We start from the raw sequence: 21,836 nt of genomic DNA, 5'->3' as shown, positions 1-21,836 counted from the left end.
AAGGCAGAGAGTTCACTCTTTATATTCTAAATGCCAAATTCCATTAGGGCTAAAGAAGAAAGGGACAAGGGCAATTCAACTTGTGAAACAGAATTGTAATCTTGTAGTGAAGTCTCATCTGTGTATTTCAATTACACACATTTAACCACATACCTTGGAAGTGGGAAAAGCATGAAAAAGAGTGAAAAAACTTTAAAAATAATCATACAGGCAAAAGATGCTATCCAATCCTGAAACTGTTAATACCTGTCAGAAGAAAAATATATGTGAATAGTTTTAGGGTTTCCCAACTATTGACTAAAAGGGAAACTCTGTGCTGGGGTGCCTACAGAAAGAATGTACTAAGAGCCATAGAGAATCACTGATTCATGAGAAGTTAGAGGCATACACAAAATCAGATGCACTGTGCTTTATGGGCCAAGGGCTTCCCAGGTGCCTCCAGTAGCAAAGAACCCCCCCTGCCAACGCAGGAGATGTAGGAGACACATGTTTGATTCCTGGGTCAAGAAGATCCTCTGGAGGAAGGCATGGTGACCCACTCCAGTATTCTTGCCTGGAGAATCCTGGCGGGCTACATACAGTCCATGGGATTGCAAAGAGCTGGACCTGACCAAAACAACTTAGCATGCAAGGAGTTGTCAAAGGGACTTTAAATTATGAGTAATGTTGCCTTCTGTCCAACTTTGGAACTTAACCCCAACCATTAGTCCATCCATAAGTTAAGATGCTGCTCTTTATGCGTATGTTTATGCAAATATACATGTATATATTATATATAAAAGTATCATACTTGAGGAGCCCACAGAGAAATAACTGTAATAAAAACTTCAATGCCATGCAATTTTTTTTATTCAACTGAGAAATCTTACCTCACATTTGTTAAAACTGCATATGACTGCTCTTTGTTCATCCATTCTATTTTTTCATTAGACATTGAGCTCCCAGAAGACAAGTATCTGGTTTTATATTTAAGTCCTGTTTAGTAACTTCCTGAAAGCAAACAATCAATGGATTTTTATTGAAGGAATGACGGAATAGATAAACAAATGCAGGGTTTTGTTTCTAACCCTGTAGTTAACATAATGTTACAATTGTTTTATCATGCTGAGATGAAGTTTCAACTACTGGTTCTGTCTCAGCAGTGTGATAGTTCTCTAATTTTATGAAATAATATGCAGAACTACCACAACTTAAATATGTATTCAGAACTTAATATATTCCCCAGAGGGAAAAATATCGGTAGGATGAATAGAATCAAAAATTAGTTCCCAAAACTTATACCTCATAATGGAGCTCAAGGGATATATATTTGCAATTAAAAATAATTGAAGGCAGTACTGTAGCAGGTATGATAATGACACAGAGCAGAAACTATTCATTTATTAAAAACAAAAGCATTATCTACTATGTTCCAGGTTAGTGCTAGATCCTACTGTTAGCATGTGCTTTTTCTTTCTGATTTTTAAAATTAATGGTAAAATGTATATACGAGCAATACTTTCTCTAAAGTGCAATATTATGTTTTTAAATATGAGTGTTAAACACTCATATTTAACACTCACTAAAAAATGAGTGCTTTATGGGGGAAAATCAGTAGAGATAAGTTTTTCATTTTAAGTTAATTTTTCTTGAGAGACAGAGAACCCAAAATAACAGTGACTTCAACAAAATTAAGTTTTTCTCTCTCTGGTAATAGATGTTCACAGTCAGTGTAGGGAATGATATTAACAGTTATAGGGACCCACACTCTTCATCTTTTTGCTAGACAGGACTTTTACCTCAAGGTCCAAAATGGCTGCTGGAGCATCAGCCATCCAGTCTGATTTCTATCCAGCAGAAAGGAGGAATCATTGAAAGAGGATGTACACATTTACCTTAATGATATATTTCAGAAATTATTCCTCTACCTTTGATTACATTCTATGATTAGAACTTAGCCACATGGCTATATCTAGCTACACAGATTGCTGGGAAATTTCCTTATTCAAAGTGGCCATTTACCCAACTAAAAAAGGTCTTTTTATTTTACTAGGGAAAAAGAGAGTATGTAATGAGAGGGCATTTCGTGGTCTCTGCCACAATAGGCAAACATCAAAGGTAAATTTGAAAAATTCATTTTGATGATATTGTTAAAAGATGGATCACTTCTCAGCCTTTCAGCTAAGATCAAATGTAGTATGGGGACTTTCCAGGTGGTACAGTGGTAAAGAAGCAGGCTGTACCACCTGGAAAGCTCCCATACTACATTTGAGTCTCCAGTGCAGGAGACACACAAGAGACTGAGTCTCAGTCGCTGGCTCAGGAGGATCTTCTGGAGTAGGAAATGGCAACTCGCTGCAGTATTCTTGCCTGAAAAGTTCCATGGACGGAAGAGCCTGGTGGACTATGGTCCATGGGGTTGCAAAGAGTCAGATATGACTGGGTGACTGAGCACACGTTAAAATATGAATTTTGAGGAAGCCTTGGCCATTTTTATATTACTCTATAAATTAATATTTCATATTTATAGTTTATTATAAACTATTTCTTTAAATGTAAATCTTAAAGGAAATTGGTCTGAAAGCATTTCACAGAACAAAAATATGGCTTATGACATAAATAGTAAAAATAGAAATGATGTCATGTTCCTGCTTAGCTAATGTAGAAGAATTTCATCAGGTAATGCAGTGTTGATGAGTTAATAGCTTTATCTAACTCTCCTGAATATATAATGTGCCTGAACTCCTGGTACATTGTGAAAGCTTCAGATGGGGCTTTCTACAAGTTATTCATTTTATTTTATGCAGTAAGAACTTACAGTGCAAGATTTGGATCTTTTTTTTTATGACATGCTGTACAATGGTTAAAAATGATGGTAATACATCAGTTTTGCTATAGAGTGATAATCAACTGTGGATGTTGGCCATAGTATCAGCTCAGTTCAGTCACTCAGTCATATCCAACTCTTTGCAACCCCATGTACTGCGGTACACCAGGCTTCCCTGTCCATCACCAACTCCTGGAGCTTACTCAGACTCATGTCCTTCAAGTCGGTGGTGCCATCCAACCATCTCATCCTCTGTCGTCCCCTTCTCCTGCCTTTAATCTTTCCCAGCATCAGGGTCTTTTCAAATGAATCAGTTCTTCGCATCAGGTGGCCAAAATACTGGAGTTTCTACTTTAGCATCAGTCCTTCCAGTGAATATTCAGGACTGATTTCCCTTAGGATGGACAGGTTGAATCTCCTTGCAGTCCAAGGGAATCTCAAGAGTCTCCTCCAACACCACAGTTCAAAACATCAATTCTTTGGCACTCACCTTTCTTTATAGTCCAACTCTCACACCTGTACATGACCACTGGAAAAACCATAGCTTTGACAAGACAGATCTTTGTTGGCAAAGTAATGTCTCTGCTTTTTAATATACTATCTAGATTGGTCATAACTTTCCTTCCAAAGAGCAAACATCTTTTAATTTCATGGCTGCAGTCACCATCTGCAGTAATTTTGGAGCCCCTCAAAATAAAGTCTCTCACTGTTTCCATTGTTTCCCCATCTATTTGCCATGAAATGATGGGACCAGATGCCATGCTGTTAGTTTTCTGAATGTTGAGTTTTAAGCCAACAGTTTCACTCTCCTCTTTCACTTTCATCAAGAAGAGACTCTTTAGTTCTTCCTTGCCTTCTGCCATAAGAATGGTGTCATCTGCATATCTGAGGTTGTTGATATTTCTCCTGGCAATCTTGATTCCAGCTTGTGCTTCATCCGGCCCAGCCTTTCATCCAGCCTGGCCATAGTTAGCTGCTGCTGCTGCTGCTAAGTCGCTTCAGTCATGTCCGACTCTGTGAGACCCCATAGACGGCAGCCCACCAGGCTCCCCTGTCCTTGGGATTCTCCAGGCAAGAACACTGGAGTGGGTTGCCATTTCCTTCTCCAATGCATGAAAGTGAAAAGTGAAAGTGAATATATTCCTCAAGATTACTGATCATATTTGATAAAGGAATAAGTTTTCTGTTTTCTAACTTTCATGACCATTTTATATTTGTACTGTATTTGGGATTAACTACAAACTTTATATATATGCGTGCATGTATAATATTATATGCAAATAACAGACAAATGTATACACACTGATAATAGAGTTTCTTATGAATCAGTTGTGTTTTTTTAAGGGAATATTATAGGCATATACACTTGCTCACTTGGAGGGATAAGCATCCTACTTTCTGTTCATACACAGTATGTTTTAGTAAAAACTTTGAATCTATTGACACATTTAAGGTATATTTAAATCAAATTCTTACTATACAGTATGCTATTATTTTTAGTAACATATCTTCAACATGCCTTCTTTCTTCTTCCAGAACTGGGAGGGGAAGAATAACGATCTTGGCGTCAGAAGATATAGGTTCTGACCTTGAATCTGCTGCTGGACCTAAGTGACCAACAGCCCAACAGCAGCCCCTCTGTACAGTCCTCTGTGTACAATGGGCTTATCCTATCAGAGGCTTTTACCAGGGAACCTAGGACACTGATCAGCAAGGGATGACTTTCCTTTCTCATTTATTCCTTTTCCTTCTGTCTCCTTGCCTGCCTCCCTGCTTAGTCAAGTCTGATATTTTCTTGGAGAGTTCTAATGATGTCAGTGTCAGTCCTTTATGTTAGACAAAGAGTTAAAATGAGTGGGTAACTTCAAACCAATTGCAGAATTAGAAGAGAAAAGACAGAGACTCTGCAGTTCTTAATATAAAGGCATTGATTAAAAATGTGACATTAGATGTAAGCCAGTTGAGAGAATCTTATAGGATAATGTTTTGAGATCAGTTAAAATCACTGTTTCAATCATTCCTGAAGACTGAGGTTAAACCCTGTATTTTATTTTAAAAAATATAAAAATAAAGAAATTGTTTTCCTGTTCGTAAGATTAAACTGTTTAGTCTTTGATCCAAGGTGCTCCCTACTAGAAGTTTTAAAGAGTCAGAAAATCCATTTGAAGGAAATTAAATATGAAATGTTAGTTTTAGAATTTCCAAAGAGTTCCATTAGGTTTGGGGTAAATGCATTCACTCTACTACCTTTTGGATAAAATAAAAATTAACTTTAATTTTATAAATCTTCGAGATCCTTATTTTTATTTAAAATATTGTCCTAAACAAAACAACAAATGTCAATTTCCTACCAAAAGAAAGTGTTTCCAGATCTCCGTTAGACCATTAAATTTTCATCCAAATTTAACAAATTTAACAAATGTTCAGTTTCATAGGGTCATTGTGTCACAATGTCTGCGTTAGAACTTTATTTTCAAGGTTCCTTTAAGTGGGCAAAAAGCATGGCATGTTGGATTAATTTACTCTCTTTCATCCATCCACTGGTTTGGTTGGCAGCTCAAAACTAATTTTGGAGTGTAAGACACTTAAAAAAATTAGGATTTTTCAGCACTATAGCAAAAGCTCGAGCCAGAAAAGTCCCCTTCTCTGCTACTTCCCTTCCCCTGGCTGGCTTTCTTTTAAAAGTGGGTTCTTCTACTGTGTCCCTAGGTAGCAGTCTCAACTCTGCCTGTGTGGGGTCCCTTACCAGATGGCCCTCTTAATAAATGCCTCGCTCTTCCCCACCCTCACCTTCTTGATCCAAATGTGAAATGCCAGCAAATAAATAAGAGCATTGTACTCTGATGAGTTCTCTTGAGATGGAGGAGAGCCCCGGGGAGGGAAAGCTAGAAATGGCTTTTCTTTTTGCTAGACGGCTCCTAATTACTTGGCCGGTAGGTAGAAGACACCATTTAGACAATAGAGACTTTAAAGGTAAAGAAAGAGAACAAATTCTTCATCTTATTCCAAATGCCTTTGCTAACAGGAAAAATGTGCTTGGATTGTTTGAGTCCGTTTGAAATATTCTGCATGATCTTTGCCTGGGGTCCACAGACTTTGGACTCTGGGTAGTGACGGCTGTGTGCACATTTCGCCGCCACACTCAGAGTGCAACGGAAATGAGTAGGTAATGAGAACAGAGCAGCCAGTTCTTTAATTGAATTAAAAGCTGGGTGACATCAGTGCAGACACCTGTCCAATTACAGACAGGCCAAGGTGTTTACCATTGCTGCACAAGCGATTCGAAGATGACAGAAATCTTTCCGCCCACAGATTAACATAATGAAGGGGAACAGAGTACAGTGGATACAGGCCAAACACCTAGGTTGGCAGCTGAGGGGGGCTGCTGGGGGGTGGGGTGTTGGCTCCGGGGTGTAAATAGAAACAGAGTCTCTTTTCTTCTCCAAACTGTGTTGGGCTTTGAAAAGGATGCCATTTTGCTTTACATCTCAGGCTTGGATTCCAGGCTGGCATTTATATTTGTCTGCATCGAGTCAGAGGAGTTAATCATAAAATCTTAACGTCAAAGCCTCTGCCGTTTTCCTGCTTCTCAGGATACAGAGTTTTATTAGAGGCACAAAAGCTTGCCCAGCTGGTGTCAGCTCCACAGTGATTTTCTCTTAGTCAGGCTGCCTTCAGTTTTGTATATTTCTTTTCTGCTCCTTTGAAACTTGAAGTTTGAGCACAGGAAACAAAGTGTCGGAAATATAATGTATGAGTCAAAAGAAACAGCATCTGTTCCTTCACGGGCACCTGGGAAAGGGTAGGATGGGAGTGGGCATCTCTTATAGTAAAGGAGACAGCTTTGAGCTAAGAAGATGAAAAGTCTTGATTTTTTTGTCAAACATCAAGGGTCCACCTTTGGTAAAACATTGCAATAACTGCTAGAAAAGAGGACAAATAAGAAGTAAAAAGAGACACCCTCTGCATTTAGGAAGTTCCCCCAAATCATTGCAAGGGACTTCTAAATTGTTCTCCAGGAGAGGGGTTTTCTGCTCTGCTAGGTGGAAATCCTCAGAGCACACAATCTGGAACCATAAGCACTAGGCTCTTAAATTTCCTCCTGTGATGCGCTGTCTCCGCTTATATCAAGTTCCTGCCCCTGCTCTTTCAGCCAGGGCTTCCTGCACCCGCCGAGGTCCACAGGACTGTCATTCAAAGGGAATATACTTACTTAACTTCAAACTCCCTTGGTGTGGCCCGTCAGGATTTCTCAATGTTAAGCATTAATGCAAAATGCATTATCGCTTAGCACTGAGAGTCCTGGCCCTGCTGGTGCCAATGGTTTTAATCCAGATATCAAGACTCCTGTGTTTCATGGGATCCTAACACTTTTAAGACATCAATAATGCTTCCTATATGCTTATGGAATGTTTTGTCAGCTCACCCTCTTCCCTTATCAAAAGAGACTGGCAGGTTTCCTGATATAGTTGGGACCATTTTTGATTTCACAGAGTTTTGTGGCTGGAAAAGAATCTGAGAGGTCATCTGGCCTGCCTCCAGGTAGAAACAGTCTAAGATTCAAAGGGGAAAAAAAGACTCCTCTGTGATGTCTGCTGGAGACAGGAGTTCATATCCAAACCAGTCTTAAAAGTTGTCATTGCCAAGATCTACTTCTTTATTTTTAACCCCCTAAGTGTCATCAAGGAGACTATCTCACCTTATTTTACTGAGTTTTCTGTGGACATAGAATATATGTCATATTTTTCTCTCTAGGATTCTTTTATAAATATATCACTGTATATATTTTTCAGTATTCTTTTAAATATAACACTGAAATATATTTTCAAGGATTTTCTTATTGTCTCTTTGTTAACTAAATACAGTGTGCTTAATTTCTCAGTCAAGTCCAGCTATTTGTGACCCCATGGACCATAGCCATCTAGGCTCCTCTGTCCGTGGGGATTTTCCAGGCAAGAGTATTGGAGTGGGTTGCCGTACCCTCTTCCAGGGGATCTTCCCAACCCAGGGATCTAACCCAGGTCTACCACGTTACAGGCAGATTCTTTACTGACTGAGCCCCAGGGAAGCTTATAGATCTCCTATCATTTTGGACTGGGAGGTCTGGATCTGAAATTTATAAATGTCCTTGTCCACTTGGCATGTGTGCAAGCATTCTGCTTTATGTATTTAATCTATGTATTATCATTGGATTTCTTCTAGTTCTAATATTTTCTTAGATTAGAAACTTTGTAGAGATCAGTTGTGTTCTATAGCACTTTTCCTAGAGGCATATAGGAGGAGAGTTGATAAATACTGTCACGCGAGTGTATGTTCCTTGGTTCTTTGTCTCGTCACAACAAAGATTTGGAGTGATGGACATTAAAGCCCTCTCAGCATGTCACAGCTCTCAGGTCTTGGATAGACCATGTTATAGCTCTCAGGTCTCGAATGGACCATGTTTCAGCTCTTAGACAAATCAGTGTTACAGCTCAGTGTTACAGCTCTATTTTATTTAGAAGATAGCAGGAAAATCCATCTTCGAGGTGTGAGGGCGCATCGATCCAAAGACATGAGAAGAGCACCCCAGCGTGCGGGAAAGAGAGAGGGAGAGCTAGGTTTGGCTCCTCTTTTTATATGTTTATAAAAAGGGCCTGTCCTATGTAAATTGGGCCAGCCAGGAGTGGTGTTTGTTTTACCTGAGGTCCTCACTCTGGTCCTTGGATCTTCTTTTGTTCTATTTTCATGGGCTTTTCCCTTCTTTGTCTTTTAGCCACCATCATTTTGGACTCCTTTTTCCTATTCTACCTACCTAACAAATACCCTTATATGTGTGTGTGTGTGCATTTTAACTAATTTTTATTTGCATGTAGTTGATTTACAATGTTGTGTTAGTTTCTGCTGTACAGCAGAGTGAATCAGGTGCATACATGTATATTCACTCATTTTTAGATTCTTTTCCCATGCAGGTCATTACTAGCATTAAGTAGAGTTTGTTTTCTACATTTGTGACTCTATTTCTGCTTTTTAAATAAGTTCATTTGTATCATATTTTAAAATCTCATATATAAGTGATACTATATGATATGTGTCTTTCTCTCTCTGACTTACTTTCACTCAGTATGGCAGACTCTAGGTCTGCCCATATCACTACAAATGGCATTATTTCATTCTTTGTATGGCTCTGTCCCTTGGACTGCAAGAAGATCCAACCAGTCCATTCTGGGGGAGATCAGTCCTGGGTGTTCTTTGGAAGGAATGATGCTAAAGCTGAAACTCCAGTACTTTGGCCACCTCATGTGAAGAGTTGACTCATTGGAAAAGACTCTGATGCTGGGAGGGATTGGGGGCAGGAGGAAAAGGGAATGACAGAGGATGAGATGGCTTGATGGCATCACCAACTTGATGGACGTGAGTTTGAGTGAACTCCGGGAGTTGGTGATGGACAGGGAGGCCTGGCATGCTGTGATTCATGGGGTCTCAAAGAGTCGGACATGACTGAGCGACTGAACTGAACTGAACTGAATATAAGTATCTTTTGATGATAATACTTTGTTGCAGCAGTACTGCTTTTTTTTCTGGGGAGTATATAATCTAAGGATGATTCTGACACTTAAAGGAATGCCATTTGGCTAATCACTTTGGTCTCTAGGGATATGTCTAAGAAAGGCTACCTTGACTAGTCTTGGAGAGATTATCTTTATTCTGTGGTAATAGCAGAAGTTTTTATAATCTTCAACTTTAATCAATCCTGATAAACTCCATAGTAAGAAACAGAATATAGAGACTACATGCCCTAACAAGAGGATGACTTTGTCATTATTCTGATTTAGAAAAGACCACTTGGCTAACCAACCCCTTCTCCTACCCCAGCCTAATTGTAATCTGACAAGAGAGAAAATGCTCAATCATTGTATTGCTCTTCTTACTGAAATGGATAATGCTAACCTGTATTTAGGGGAAATTATTCCAATGGTCTGACAAACTTTGTCACCGAGACACAACATTATAATCAAGATCCCCACTGCAAATAGGAAAGAAATGCCACCTTAGCCTCTCAAAGTACGGCATGTTTTTTTGAAAGTGATTTACAAGCCACCCAAAACTTTCTACCTGTGATTTGAAGTTGGCAAAAGCCAAAACATCAGCTTTCTTCTTCTCTGTTTTCTATTTTGCAGCTCTCATTTCTCAGTGTTTATTATTGTTTCACCTGCCTTGAGATAGGAAATGTGAGCACTTTGATAAATGGCTTGAAAGATGATCTAGTTTCTCTCCAGCATCTTTCTTTAAGAATCCTGGGACTTTTCTATGAAATACAATTTGGTAAACTTCTCTACCAAAGCAAAAAGCTGAAAAATGCAAGTTTTTTTGAGAGAAGTATTACCTGTTTTTAAAGGTCCTAAAGTTTTAAGGGAGAAGAAATTAGCAAAGGAATTTCATGGTACACATATACACACAGAAGAATTCCTTTAGTAAAGGCAAGAAAGACTGAATAAAGCATTGAAGACCATATAGTGAATGCAAACTTAGTATCTGCTTTGCCATGATCTTTCTTAAAGTCTCCACTAATACCTTTCTTGTTAAGTTGACATAACAGTCACAGTTCCAACACTGCACTTCAGCTATGATTTGAAAAGAAATAATGTCTCTGGGTAAGTATTTTGCAATATAAGGGAGCTGTTTTTTATGTTTCCCAATTATGATATTATCTAGATGAATGACACAATGTCCTACTAAAGATTTCAGAGTACCAAACTTTATGCAACCACAGTGTCTTTTGGAACACAATATACCTTTGCCCCAGCTAAGTTAGGGCCACCTGTGAGAGGCAGTGCAACCTAGGTTGTGCAGTGATGACCAGGAGAAACTAATCTCATGTCATAAAGCATTTTCTTGTTCACTATAGTATTAAAACTTTCACTTTCTGGGGCTGATTCATTTCTTGTTAGTATTCATTTCATTTCAGTTCAGTTCAGTTCAGTTCAGTCGCTCAGTTGTATCCAACTCTTTGCGACCCCATGAATCACAGCACGCCAGGCCTCCCTGTCCATCACCAACTCCCAGAATTCACTCAAACTCACGTCCATTGAGTGGGTGATGCCATCCAGCCATCTCATCCTCTGTCATCCCCTTTTCCTCCTGCCCTCAATCCCTCCCAGCATCAGTCTTTTCCAATAAGTCAGCTCTTCACATGAGGTGGCCAAAGTACTGGAGCTTCAGCTTTAGCATCATTCCTTCCAAAGAACAGCCAGGGCTGATCTCCTTTAGAATGGACTGGTTGGAGTTAGTATGGCATTATATTAATTCAGATGAGCAATTTTTCTTATTTATACTTGCAATAGATTTGAACTTGGCAATAGCAAAGATGAGACAAATACCAAAGATTTTCAAAGGATAAAATGGCTAGGATTTGTCTTACAAGGATACCTTAATTTTTGATCAGGATTTACAGTTGATGATGGAGGCATTAAGAGTAGGGAAAATGGTAATACTGTATATATGGTTGTCCCAATCTCCTAATTTATTCCTCCCCTGCTTTTTCACCTTTGGTATTTGTGCAGTTGTTTTCTAAATCTGTGATTCTGTTTTGTAAATAAGTTCATTTATACCATTTTTTTTAAGATTGCATGTCTAAGTGATACTATATGTTATTTGTCTTTTTCTGTCTAACTTCATGTAGTATAATAATCTCTAGACCCATCCATGATTAACATATACATAGTATTATATATAAAATAAGTAATAAGGACTTACTATATTGGACAGGGAACTCTACTACAATATTGTGTAATAAACTATATGGGAAAAGAATCTAAAAAAGAGTGGATAAATGTATATGTATAAATGATTTACTTTGCTGTACACCTGAAATTAACAAAACATTGTAAGTCAACTATACTCCAATAAAAATATTTTTTAAAAAGAAATGGGAAAGATGAAGCTTGCAAATAGTTTTGGTTATCAGGTCTGGATTGGGGCAGGTTGAATGTGAAATGTTATTCATATTTGAATATCTAGGTAGGATAACATGTCTTGTGAGCAGAAATGAAGAACTAGAGCTTGGAGGAGAGATACGAAGTCTACAGATATAGCTACAACATGAGGCTTAATGAACTAATAAAGGCAGGTGTTCAGAAGAAGAGAGAGGTCTACGCACCCAATTTTGAAAAAGAATAAAAAAGCTACCTAAGGGACTGTGAAAGGAAGATGAGCTGGCCAAAGAAAGCAAGGGGCATTAATTTAGAACTCTTAGGAAAGAATTCAGTGGCTGAGAGGGCACCTGAGGGAGGCGAAGTCCAATAAGTAGACTCAGGATCGAATAAGGATAGAAGAGTTACTTGGTCTAGTGTGGAAGGGATCACTAGTGACCTTTAAAAAGTGAGAAGTCAAGAAATACCTGGACTAACAGTCAAATTTACCTTGGAGTACAGAATGTAGAGGGCAAAGGCTAATAGAGTTTTGCCAAGAGAATGCGCTAGGCATAGCAAACACAAGAGAAGACTCTACACATGTACATTACCAGATGGTCAATAACGAAATCAGATTGATTATATTCTTTGCAGCCAAAGATGGAGAAGCTGTGTACAGTAAGAAAAAACAAGACCAGAAGCTGACTGTGGCTCAGATCATGAACTCCTTATTGCCAAATTCAGACTTAAAGTAAGTAGGGAAAACCATTAGACCTAAATTAAATCCCTTACGACTATACAATAGAAGTGACAAATAGATTCACAGGATTAGATCTGATAGACAGAGTGCCTGAAGAACTATGGACAGAGGTTCGTGACATTGTATAGGAGGCAGTGATCAAGACCATCCCCAAGAAAAAGAAATGCAAAACGGCAAAATGGTTGTCTGAAGAGGCCTTACAAATAGCTGTGAAAAGAAAGGAAGCAAAAAGCAAAGGAGAGAAGGAAAGATATGCCCATTTGAATGGAGAGTTCCAAAGAATAGCAAGGAGAGATAAGAAAGCCTTCCTCAGTGATCAGTGCAAAGAAATGGAGGAAAAGAATAGAATGGGAAAGATCTCTTCAAGAAAATTAGAGATACCCAAGAAGAATTTCATGCAAATATGGGCAAAATAAAGGACAGAAATGGTATGGACCTAACAGAAGCAGAAGATATTAAGAAGAGGTGGCAAGAATACACAGAAGAACTATACAAAAGGATCTTCAAGACCCAGATAATCACGATGGTGTGATCACTCAACTAGAGCCAGACATTCTGGAATGTGAAGTCAAGTGGACCTTAGGAAGCATCACTGCAAACAAAGCTAGTGAAGGTGATGGAATTCCAGCTGAGCTATTTCAAATCCTAAAAGATGATGCTGTGAAAGTGCTGCACTCAGTATGCCAGCAAATTAGGAAGACTCAGCAGTGGCCACAGGACTGGAAAGGTCAGTTTTCATTCCAATCCCAAAGAAAGACAATGTCAAAGAATGCTCAAACTACTACACAATTGCGCTCATCTCACATGCTACTAAAGTAATGCTAAAAATTCTCCAAGCCAGGCTTCAACAATACATGTACCATGAACTTCCAGATGTTCAAACTGAATTTTGAAAAGGCAGAGGAAGCAGAGATCAAATTACCAACATCTGTTTGATCATCAAAAAGCAAGAGAGTTCCAGAAAAACATCCACTTCTGCCTTATTGACTATGCCAAAGCCTTTGACTATGTGGATCACAACAAACTGTGGAAAATTCTGAAAGAGAAGGGAATATCAGACCACCTGACCTGCCTCCTGAGAAATCTGTATGCAGGTCAGGAAGCAACAGTTAGAACTGGACATGGAACAACAGACTGGTTCCAAGTCAGGAAAGGAGTACATCAAGGCTGTATATTGTCACCCTGCTTATTTAACTTCTATGCAGAGTACATCATGAGAAACGCTGCATTGGAGGAAGCACAAGCTGGAATCAAGATTGCCAATATATATCAATAACCTCAGATATGCAGATTATACCACACTTACAGCAGAAAGTGAAGAGGAACTTCCCTTGGACTGCAAGGAGATCCAACCAGTCCATCCTAAAGCCTCTTGATGAAAGTGAAAGAGGAGAGTGAAAAAGTTGGCTTAAAACTCAACATTCAGAAAACTAACAGTATGGCATCTTGTCCCATCACTTCATGTCAAATAGATGGGGAAACAGTGGAAACAGTAACAGACTTTATTTTGAGGAGCTCCAAAATTACTGCAAATGCTGACTGCCATGAAATTAAAAGTTATGACCAACCTGGACAGCATATTAAAAAGCAGAGACATTACTTTGCCAACAAAGGTCTGTCTAGTCAAAGCTATGGTTTTCCAGTAGTCATGTATGGATGTGAGAGTTGTACTATAAAAAACACTGAGCACCAAAGAATTGATGCTTTTGAACTGTGGTGTTGGAGAAGACTCTTGAGATTCCCTTGGAGTACAAGGAGATCCAACCAGTCCATCCTAAAGGAAATCAGTCCTGAATATTCATTGGAAGGACTCATGCTGATACTGAAACTCTAATACTTTGGCCTCCTGATGCATAGAACTGATTAATTTAAAAAGACCCCAATGCTGGGAAAGATTGAAGGTGGGAGGAAAAGCGGATGATAGAGGATGAGATGGTTGGATAACATCACTGACTCAATGATCTTGAGTTTGAATAATCTCTGGGAGTTGGTGATGGACAGGGAAGCCTGGTGTGCTGTAATCCATTGGGTTACAGAGAGTTGGACACAACTGAGGACTGAACTGAACTGAACTGAAAGTGAAGTGAAGTCGTTCAGTCGTATCTGACTCTTTGTGACCCAATGGACTGTAGCCTACCAGGCTCCTCCCTCCATGGGATTCTCTAGGCAAGAATACTGGAGTTGGGTGCCATTTCCTTCTCCAGGGGATCTTCCTGACCCAGGGATTGAACCCTGGTCTCCTGCATTCCAGACAGACGCTTTAACCTGTGAGCCACCAGGGAAGGAGAACTGAACTGAGTGATCTTTAAAAGATAAAAATCAGTGTTTAATAGCAGCGTGCAGGCAGAAACTGCATCACAGTGACAACATAGCTCTGGGTGCCATGGCACTGTGCTAGAGTTCTGTCCTCCGATGTCTCAGTATTGAGCACATTATATTCCTAAGCTTATTTAATCCTGATAGTAACACTTTGAGATTAATGTTGTAATATCCGCATCTCATAGCCCCATGATATTGTATTATTCCTGTGAGACCTCTCCTCCAAGACAGGTGCTGTTATTATTTATCTTCAGTGCCTTAGAAGACTAAGGCACAGAAATCTGATCAACCTGCCCAAACCCATACCATAAACCAGTAGTAGAATTGGCGTCTGGACCCAAGCAGTCTTTCCCGAGCATCCTTGCTCTTAATTCCCAAATCCCTACATGTTGAAGATGCAGATGTATGCTGGAAGCCTTCCTTTAAGATTTTTGGAGGAAGAGAAACAATCCCTGTTTAAAAAAGTGAGTTTAGAATGTGGGTCATGATCCGGGAGATTCAAGGAGAAATGACAGCCACAGTGGCAGGAGTGAGGGACAGCAGAGACAATGTGAAGGTGTTCTGAAATCAGAGCTGCCTTTGGCATGAGATGGTCACACGTGTTGTGTGTCATTTCGTTGGCTTGCTGACTTCTTCGGCCCTGGGTGAGCGTGGTGGTGCCAGGTGCAGCCGAGAGGGTTGCATGGCCCTGCGGGATGCTTGGGGAGCTGCTAGATTCAAGACTTACAGGCAACACTGGGGACCCAGGGCCAGTGTGAAGGGCCAGAGCAAATAGTGACTGTGGTCTTTACTTCATCCTGGTCTTTGCTCTTAATTTGTTAATCCTTTCTATCAGGGAAAGGGAATAGGCAAACATGCATTTTAAAATTTGTTGTTGAATGATGAAAGCTGTCTGTCACATTAAAAGAATCAAAGTTTACTCAATGAAAGGATACCATGAGTAGACCATCTTTTTGTAAGAATGATGACAATCCATGTGATTGGGGATAAAAACAGCTCTAAAAGCCACAACAAAAACATGGGTGAGCAAATACACAAATGATAGTTTTGATACTTCTTTAATTCAGGGGCTTAACTAAATAAAGAGCTTCTGTCTTAGTTACAAACACCAGTAAACAAAATGTGCTTTCATTTCTGCAGGCACCTTTAATTGCCAAACAAATCTTACATATCCACCACCAAATCAGGTTAATTCAACACTTCTGTGGGCAATGCTTCTGTTTAAGGCAGGTGTCTTAATTAAATAAACTAATAATTTTGCAAGGAGAAGTACAAAAGCATAATTATCTAATTGGCTAATTGTTCAACTGTGTTGATTTGCATATTCGTTTTAGCTGCAACATGAATAAATAGTTTGTATACATGTATCCTACTGTTAAAATAATGAAATCACTCTTGGGAGTAGCATCTCCTAACATGTGTTAATAGATGTCACTTAAGATGGAATCTCTAGCTAAACACGGTTGAAAAATGCGAGGTAAAAGAAAATGAAGTAGTTTTGTTTCTCCAGGAGAACTAGGATCCAGAATGGGATGGTGGCTGTCTTTACTATCAGATACACTGAGTTCTGCTCTATGAACTGTGTGTGGAACTCCCCAGTTTTTCAGGAGAAACATCTCAGGGCATTCGCGTCCTGAGAGGCACGATGGGGAAAATGCTATTTAAAACTGTCTTAACAAGAAGTCAGTCTCACAATTTTTTCTCACTAGTCGCAGCATTCTACAATCAACACATGGGCAGGGAAATGGATTTAAGAAGCATATGTTTTTGTTTTTTTATCCTCTGTGTCTCTACCTTTTTATCTCACACGTATACACACACACAATACTCTTCATGGCTTATGGTAAATATGCAAACCTCTCTTTGTCCCCTTTTATTACAGGCATATTGACAGGCTTGCTACCCTTCAAAAACTATGCAGTAACCCTAGCTGCTTGCACTTTGGCTGGCTGTACCGAGAGCTTGCATGCATTGAACATCTCTACTCCACAAGAAGGTAAAGTAATTTCAAAGGTCTTGACTTCCACATTTCAGTCATGAATAATAAAATAGGAGAAGAGCTAAATACTGCAAGGCCATTTGCTAGAAAACCCCAACCTAATTTGATGACAAAGTGCATTGCCAGGCCATAATTGCTCCATTTTTTGGGGGGGTGCGAAAATGAATCAAACTCTATACCCTTTAATGACATGCATCTTTAATAGCGGTAATGCAGATTAATGGGCTTTTTAATTGCTGTTACATTGTTCATGCAAGAGCCTTGTCATTAATATGAAGCATCTGAAAGATTAATGAAAGCTTCCTCATTTTACTATGGCTCAGAAGTAAATCTAGAGACAGTCTGACTAAAAAGAATTGATTGTATGGCACAGTATGAAATTGAGAATCAAATGGTTGATTTCCATGGTCTCTTTTAACTGCTAAACACCAGCACGGGTAACAATTATTTCAGTGTGATGGAACCTCCAAACGCCAATCGAGGCATTATTAATCATGGCCTGGCTCCTTCTGATTCAAGTCTCACTTTTGTTGTATGTGGAGCTTGCAAACTGTTGGCATAAATTAATGTTTCAGAAAGCTTACATTAGGAAGGCAGTGGGAAAGAGAAAATATTTTAGCACTCCAAAGTGAAAGCTTTGCTCAAGCATCAGAACACATCTCTTCAAGAAATAACAGCTCTCAAAACATTTAAAGCATTGTTACTTCGTATTTCTCTCTCCGAGATAAGACGAGTTACACATTTCTCTGACTGTTTAGCTATAAAGTTATTCAGGAGATTTAAAAGGTTGATCTTTAGGGGGAAAGAGTCCCCAGTCTCTCTATTTCAGTATCCAACCATTTCCTTTCCCCCCTTCTCATCCCCCCTACCCCATCCCACCTCTTTTAAATCCTTAAAGTTAAGAACCACTCACAGAGAAGATGTGTAAAGAAAGACAATGGTCTATCTGATATAACCAGGACAGAAGACAGAAGTTTGTAAAACCCTTCTTGTGACCCTTTGTTCTTCATGCCTTGCACCTGACCTCACCAGAACCCTCTCACCCAGACTATAGCATTGGTGACTAATGTTCTGTGTTTTCTCAACATGCACTCCATCTGGTCTACCAATGCTAGCACTTTTTCTTAATGTCTTTGTTTCTGCTGAGGCACGTATAATCATTCCCTTTTCTAATTACTTCTACCAACTCCTGGCACAGATCATCCTATATCTCTCTGTTTTCTCTTCATCCACTGTACTCTCTGACCAGGTTTTACCTGAAAGAAAGAAAGAAAGTGAAGTCACTCAGTCGTGTCTGATTCTTTGAGACCCCATGGACAGTGGCCTGCACCAGGCTCCTCTGTCCATGGGAATTTCTAGGCAACAGTACTGGAGTGGGTTGCCACTTCCTTCTCCTTGTACCCTCCAAATCTACTTCACAACTTGATCCCAGAGGGATTCCTACTCCTCCAGTTCACCATTTCCTTCTTGTTATTTCCCAATTTCTAGATTTTTCTTAAATTTATTACCAACTTACCAAGCTATAGGTTATGGTTATGATCATTTTCTAAAAGTTTTGTTTGTTTGTTTGTTTCTGGGATTCCAATTTATTGGAAATGGACAGACACCCTTTATTAAAAAAAACTCACAGTATAGTTTTCATGTATAATAAATTTAATTTATGCTGTGTTTTCTTTTTATGGCTGCTAATAGGTTTTTTATATCAATTATGGGCCACTTAGCATTGTTCACATTAGATCAAAAGCTCCTCAAGGGTAGGGATTCTGTTTAGTTTGCTTTGAAAGGCATAGCCCCAAGTAAAGATTATGGGTTAGTAATACTATTGATGAAGTAACACAAGCATCAGTCAAGTGAACTAATATAAAATATAAATACTCACCATTTATGGTTGATGCAAATTTTCATAAATTCAAGACAAGTATTTAGTACTAAAGCAATTACTGATAAGATGCTCTCGAATCAGGGACATTTCCATGCACGGGATGTCACGTTTATTCCATGGTTTATTGGTTTGGGTCTGAAAAGTTTAGATTAGAAATGTAAACTAAAATTATAATGAATAAGTCTTTTTATTTTTCCCACAGCCCCACAACAGGTTCAGCCACCAGTAGCCAAATCCCTTCCCCATTCTTTGTTACTCTCCTGGAATCCACCCCAAAAAGCTAATGGTATTATAACTCAGTACTCTTTATATATGGATGGGATGCTAATCTACTCAGGCAATGGCGAGAACTACACAGTCACAGGTAAGACTTCTGTAGGTATTAGTAAGTAGTTATAGTCTCTATTAAAGTATATGTACTTCCAAACTAATAAATGTAAGATAACTATAAACTATAATTTATAGCTATCTGAGAATGCAGATTTAAAAGTTGGGTTACTTAGGTTTGTCTCCTGTTAAATCTTTCAGCTTCCATGATCTTTGTGGTTATGTTGCACTGACAGTGAAGCCAAAGCTTGAAAAATAGAAAAGGGCTTGTGTTGACTTCCTTACCCCAAGGCTGTCTTACTGTGTCTTCTCTACTTTTGACCCTGTTTCTTACCTGAATCCTTCTACTAACATACCTTTACTCAGAGGGGTGCAGAGGGGGCTTTGGAAATGTATCAACACAAAGAGCTCAGCATATGATTCCTCTGCCTCCTATTGATCACAGGATTGAAGCTGGGACCCAGTGTGGTCCCCAGCCACACTCACAAAGCAATGATGATGTCATGTCAGTTCAACTGAGGTAGTGACGTCATTTCAAACAAATGCCACTGACACATGTTAACCCCTTTAAAACCCTCATGAATGTGGAATAATCTTAAGACTCAGAAGTATGACTCAGTGTGGCCTGAATTTTAGACCATTTGGGAAAAAACATAGTATACCTGCTCATGTTGTATTATAAAGTGTCAGGACACTTGAGAAAAAGAAAATGCTCAAATTATGTATGTTGTCTGGAGTCTGAATCATGTTTATATGTGTATGGTAATTATAGCCTTATATATTATGATATTTTAGATACTGTATGTGACTACTAGGTCAGACATCATTAATCAAATATGGGTTGATGGAAAACTGAGGTGTTAGAGATATTAAAAGTCTTCATGAAAGGTACAACAAGTTAGAGTCAGAAACATGATTAATTTTTTAATGAATTCACTCCTTCACATTAGTGCCAGGTACTAAGGTTGTATGGAGAAGGGCATGGCAACTCACTCCAGCATTCTTGCCTGAAGAATCCCATGGACAGACGAGCTTGGTGAGCTACAGTCCACAGGGTTGCAAAGAGTCAAACATGACTGAAGTGACTGCGTGTCCACACACTAAGGCTGTAACAGAGAATCAGCCAGACATGGTACTCCATTCCCCACCTTGGTGCTCGCAACTTTATGGCAGCATGTACAGACATAGGAAAGGGGAGTATTGGGACAGGGCTGGGTCTTTCATCCACCCAGTTGCGTTTTCAGAGCTCACATCTTTGTGTCCTCTGGTCTGAGAGGCCTCAAAGCATGAGAACTATTGCTTTTATATTTTATTCATCATACTTGGATAGAATTCTGTAATACTTATCCTGTAAGGTAGGTATTATCAATACTCCTATTTCACAAATGAGAAAATTGAGGCACAGAAAGGTTAAGCAACTTGCTCAAGACCACACAGCCTATGAGAGTTAGACTTTGACACCATCTCAGGCATCCTAGCTATGATGAAGAGAATATGATCTTAAAACAAGTTATGTAAATATTAAAGCTTGGTTTCTGAAACTATTAAATGGAGATAACTGAAACTTTCAGGACTTTGAAGAGAAATAAAACTATAGATAAAATACTTAGCATCTTCTGAGTAAAGTACACTTAGTCAAGAAAACTAAAAAATAAATACTAAAAGTAAACTAAAAATAGATTAACCTTGTCCTAGGAATATCTGAAGGCATTATTTTAACTAAAAGTTATTGGCCACAGAATTTATTTCAGTAGAAATGAAAACACATCTTGGAATGAATCTTACCCCTGTCTTAATAAATATTATACAAAGCACTTATTAGGACCAGCTATATCATCATATGTAACGGGGACAGCACAGCTTTCAGGCACACTGTAGACACTTCCTACAAGAAGTCTTTGGGGAACACCATGTATAAGTCAGGTGTAACCCTGTGTGCTCACTGACTACCTTTATGCCCACCTCACTTTTTGGTTTGCACTAGGCTGCCTGTTTACTTATCGTTTTGCTCCATGAAACCATGAGCATCATAAGGACAGGGCTGTGTCTGTCTTGTTCATGACTGCATTTCCCCACTGATCACAGAGACGGTAGAGAATAAGGGAATGAATGAAGTCAAATGACGCCTGGGAACAAAGAAAGATGATCACAACGGGGTGAAGAGCAGGAATAGAATGGGAAAGAAAAAACAATAGGGAAAAGATGGGTGGAAATGTAGAAACCCAAGAAAAAGAAACCAAGACCCCTTCCCTGTGCAAAGTGAGTGCTGACCTCGTCTACAGGGAAGTGGTGTGGCTGATGGCGGGTCTCAGAGTGTGGACCTTGAAGATTTCCAAACGTACAAAACGCCACATAAGGTGGCACTACAAAGCCAGAGAATGAACAGGATGGGAAGAGAGTGAAGCGAAGTCGCTCAGTCGTGTCCAACTCTTTGCGACCCTGTGGACTGTAGCCCACCATCCATGGGATTCTCCAGGCAAGAATACTGGAGTGGGTTGCCGTTTCCTTCTCCAGGGGATCTTCCCAACCCAGGTATAGAACCCAGATCTCCCGCATTGTAGGCAGATGCTTTAACCTCTGAGCCATTCAAACTGCTTTCTCATACCACCTAAAAAAATGATACTAAATTATGTTGTCTTGAATCCTTAAAGACCCACGTAACTATATACCTGCATCGAAAGCTTGTGGCAAATGTTAGCATGGTGTAATAGATGCCTCAACTATAAGAAAGTGGGTATTTTTACAGAGTTCATAACCATCTTTTCTAGTTACAATGATAATGGCTTCTTTAATGGTTTTCATCCTTTAGGTAGAATTTTTTTTTAATTTTTATTGGAGTATAGATGCTTTATAGT

At 39.2% G+C, this 21,836-nt stretch overlaps 1 protein-coding gene across 1 annotated transcript in view; it reads left to right on the top strand.

The window, feature by feature from the left end:
* The window catches only part of USH2A (usherin), a 939,490-nt gene that overhangs the window by 429,451 nt on the left and 488,203 nt on the right, over positions 1-21,836 (top strand). The window contains exons 30-31 of the mRNA XM_069544562.1: positions 16,656-16,769; positions 18,857-19,018. Coding sequence (XP_069400663.1) covers positions 16,656-16,769; positions 18,857-19,018 — 276 coding nt within the window. The remainder of the gene's footprint in view (positions 1-16,655; positions 16,770-18,856; positions 19,019-21,836) is intronic.

The sequence above is a fragment of the Ovis canadensis genome, chromosome 12, assembly GCF_042477335.2.
Source record: "Ovis canadensis isolate MfBH-ARS-UI-01 breed Bighorn chromosome 12, ARS-UI_OviCan_v2, whole genome shotgun sequence".
Taxonomy (NCBI): domain Eukaryota; kingdom Metazoa; phylum Chordata; class Mammalia; order Artiodactyla; family Bovidae; genus Ovis; species Ovis canadensis.
The sequence above is the reverse complement of the archived record's forward strand: the minus strand, read 5'-3'. Positions and strand labels throughout refer to the sequence as shown.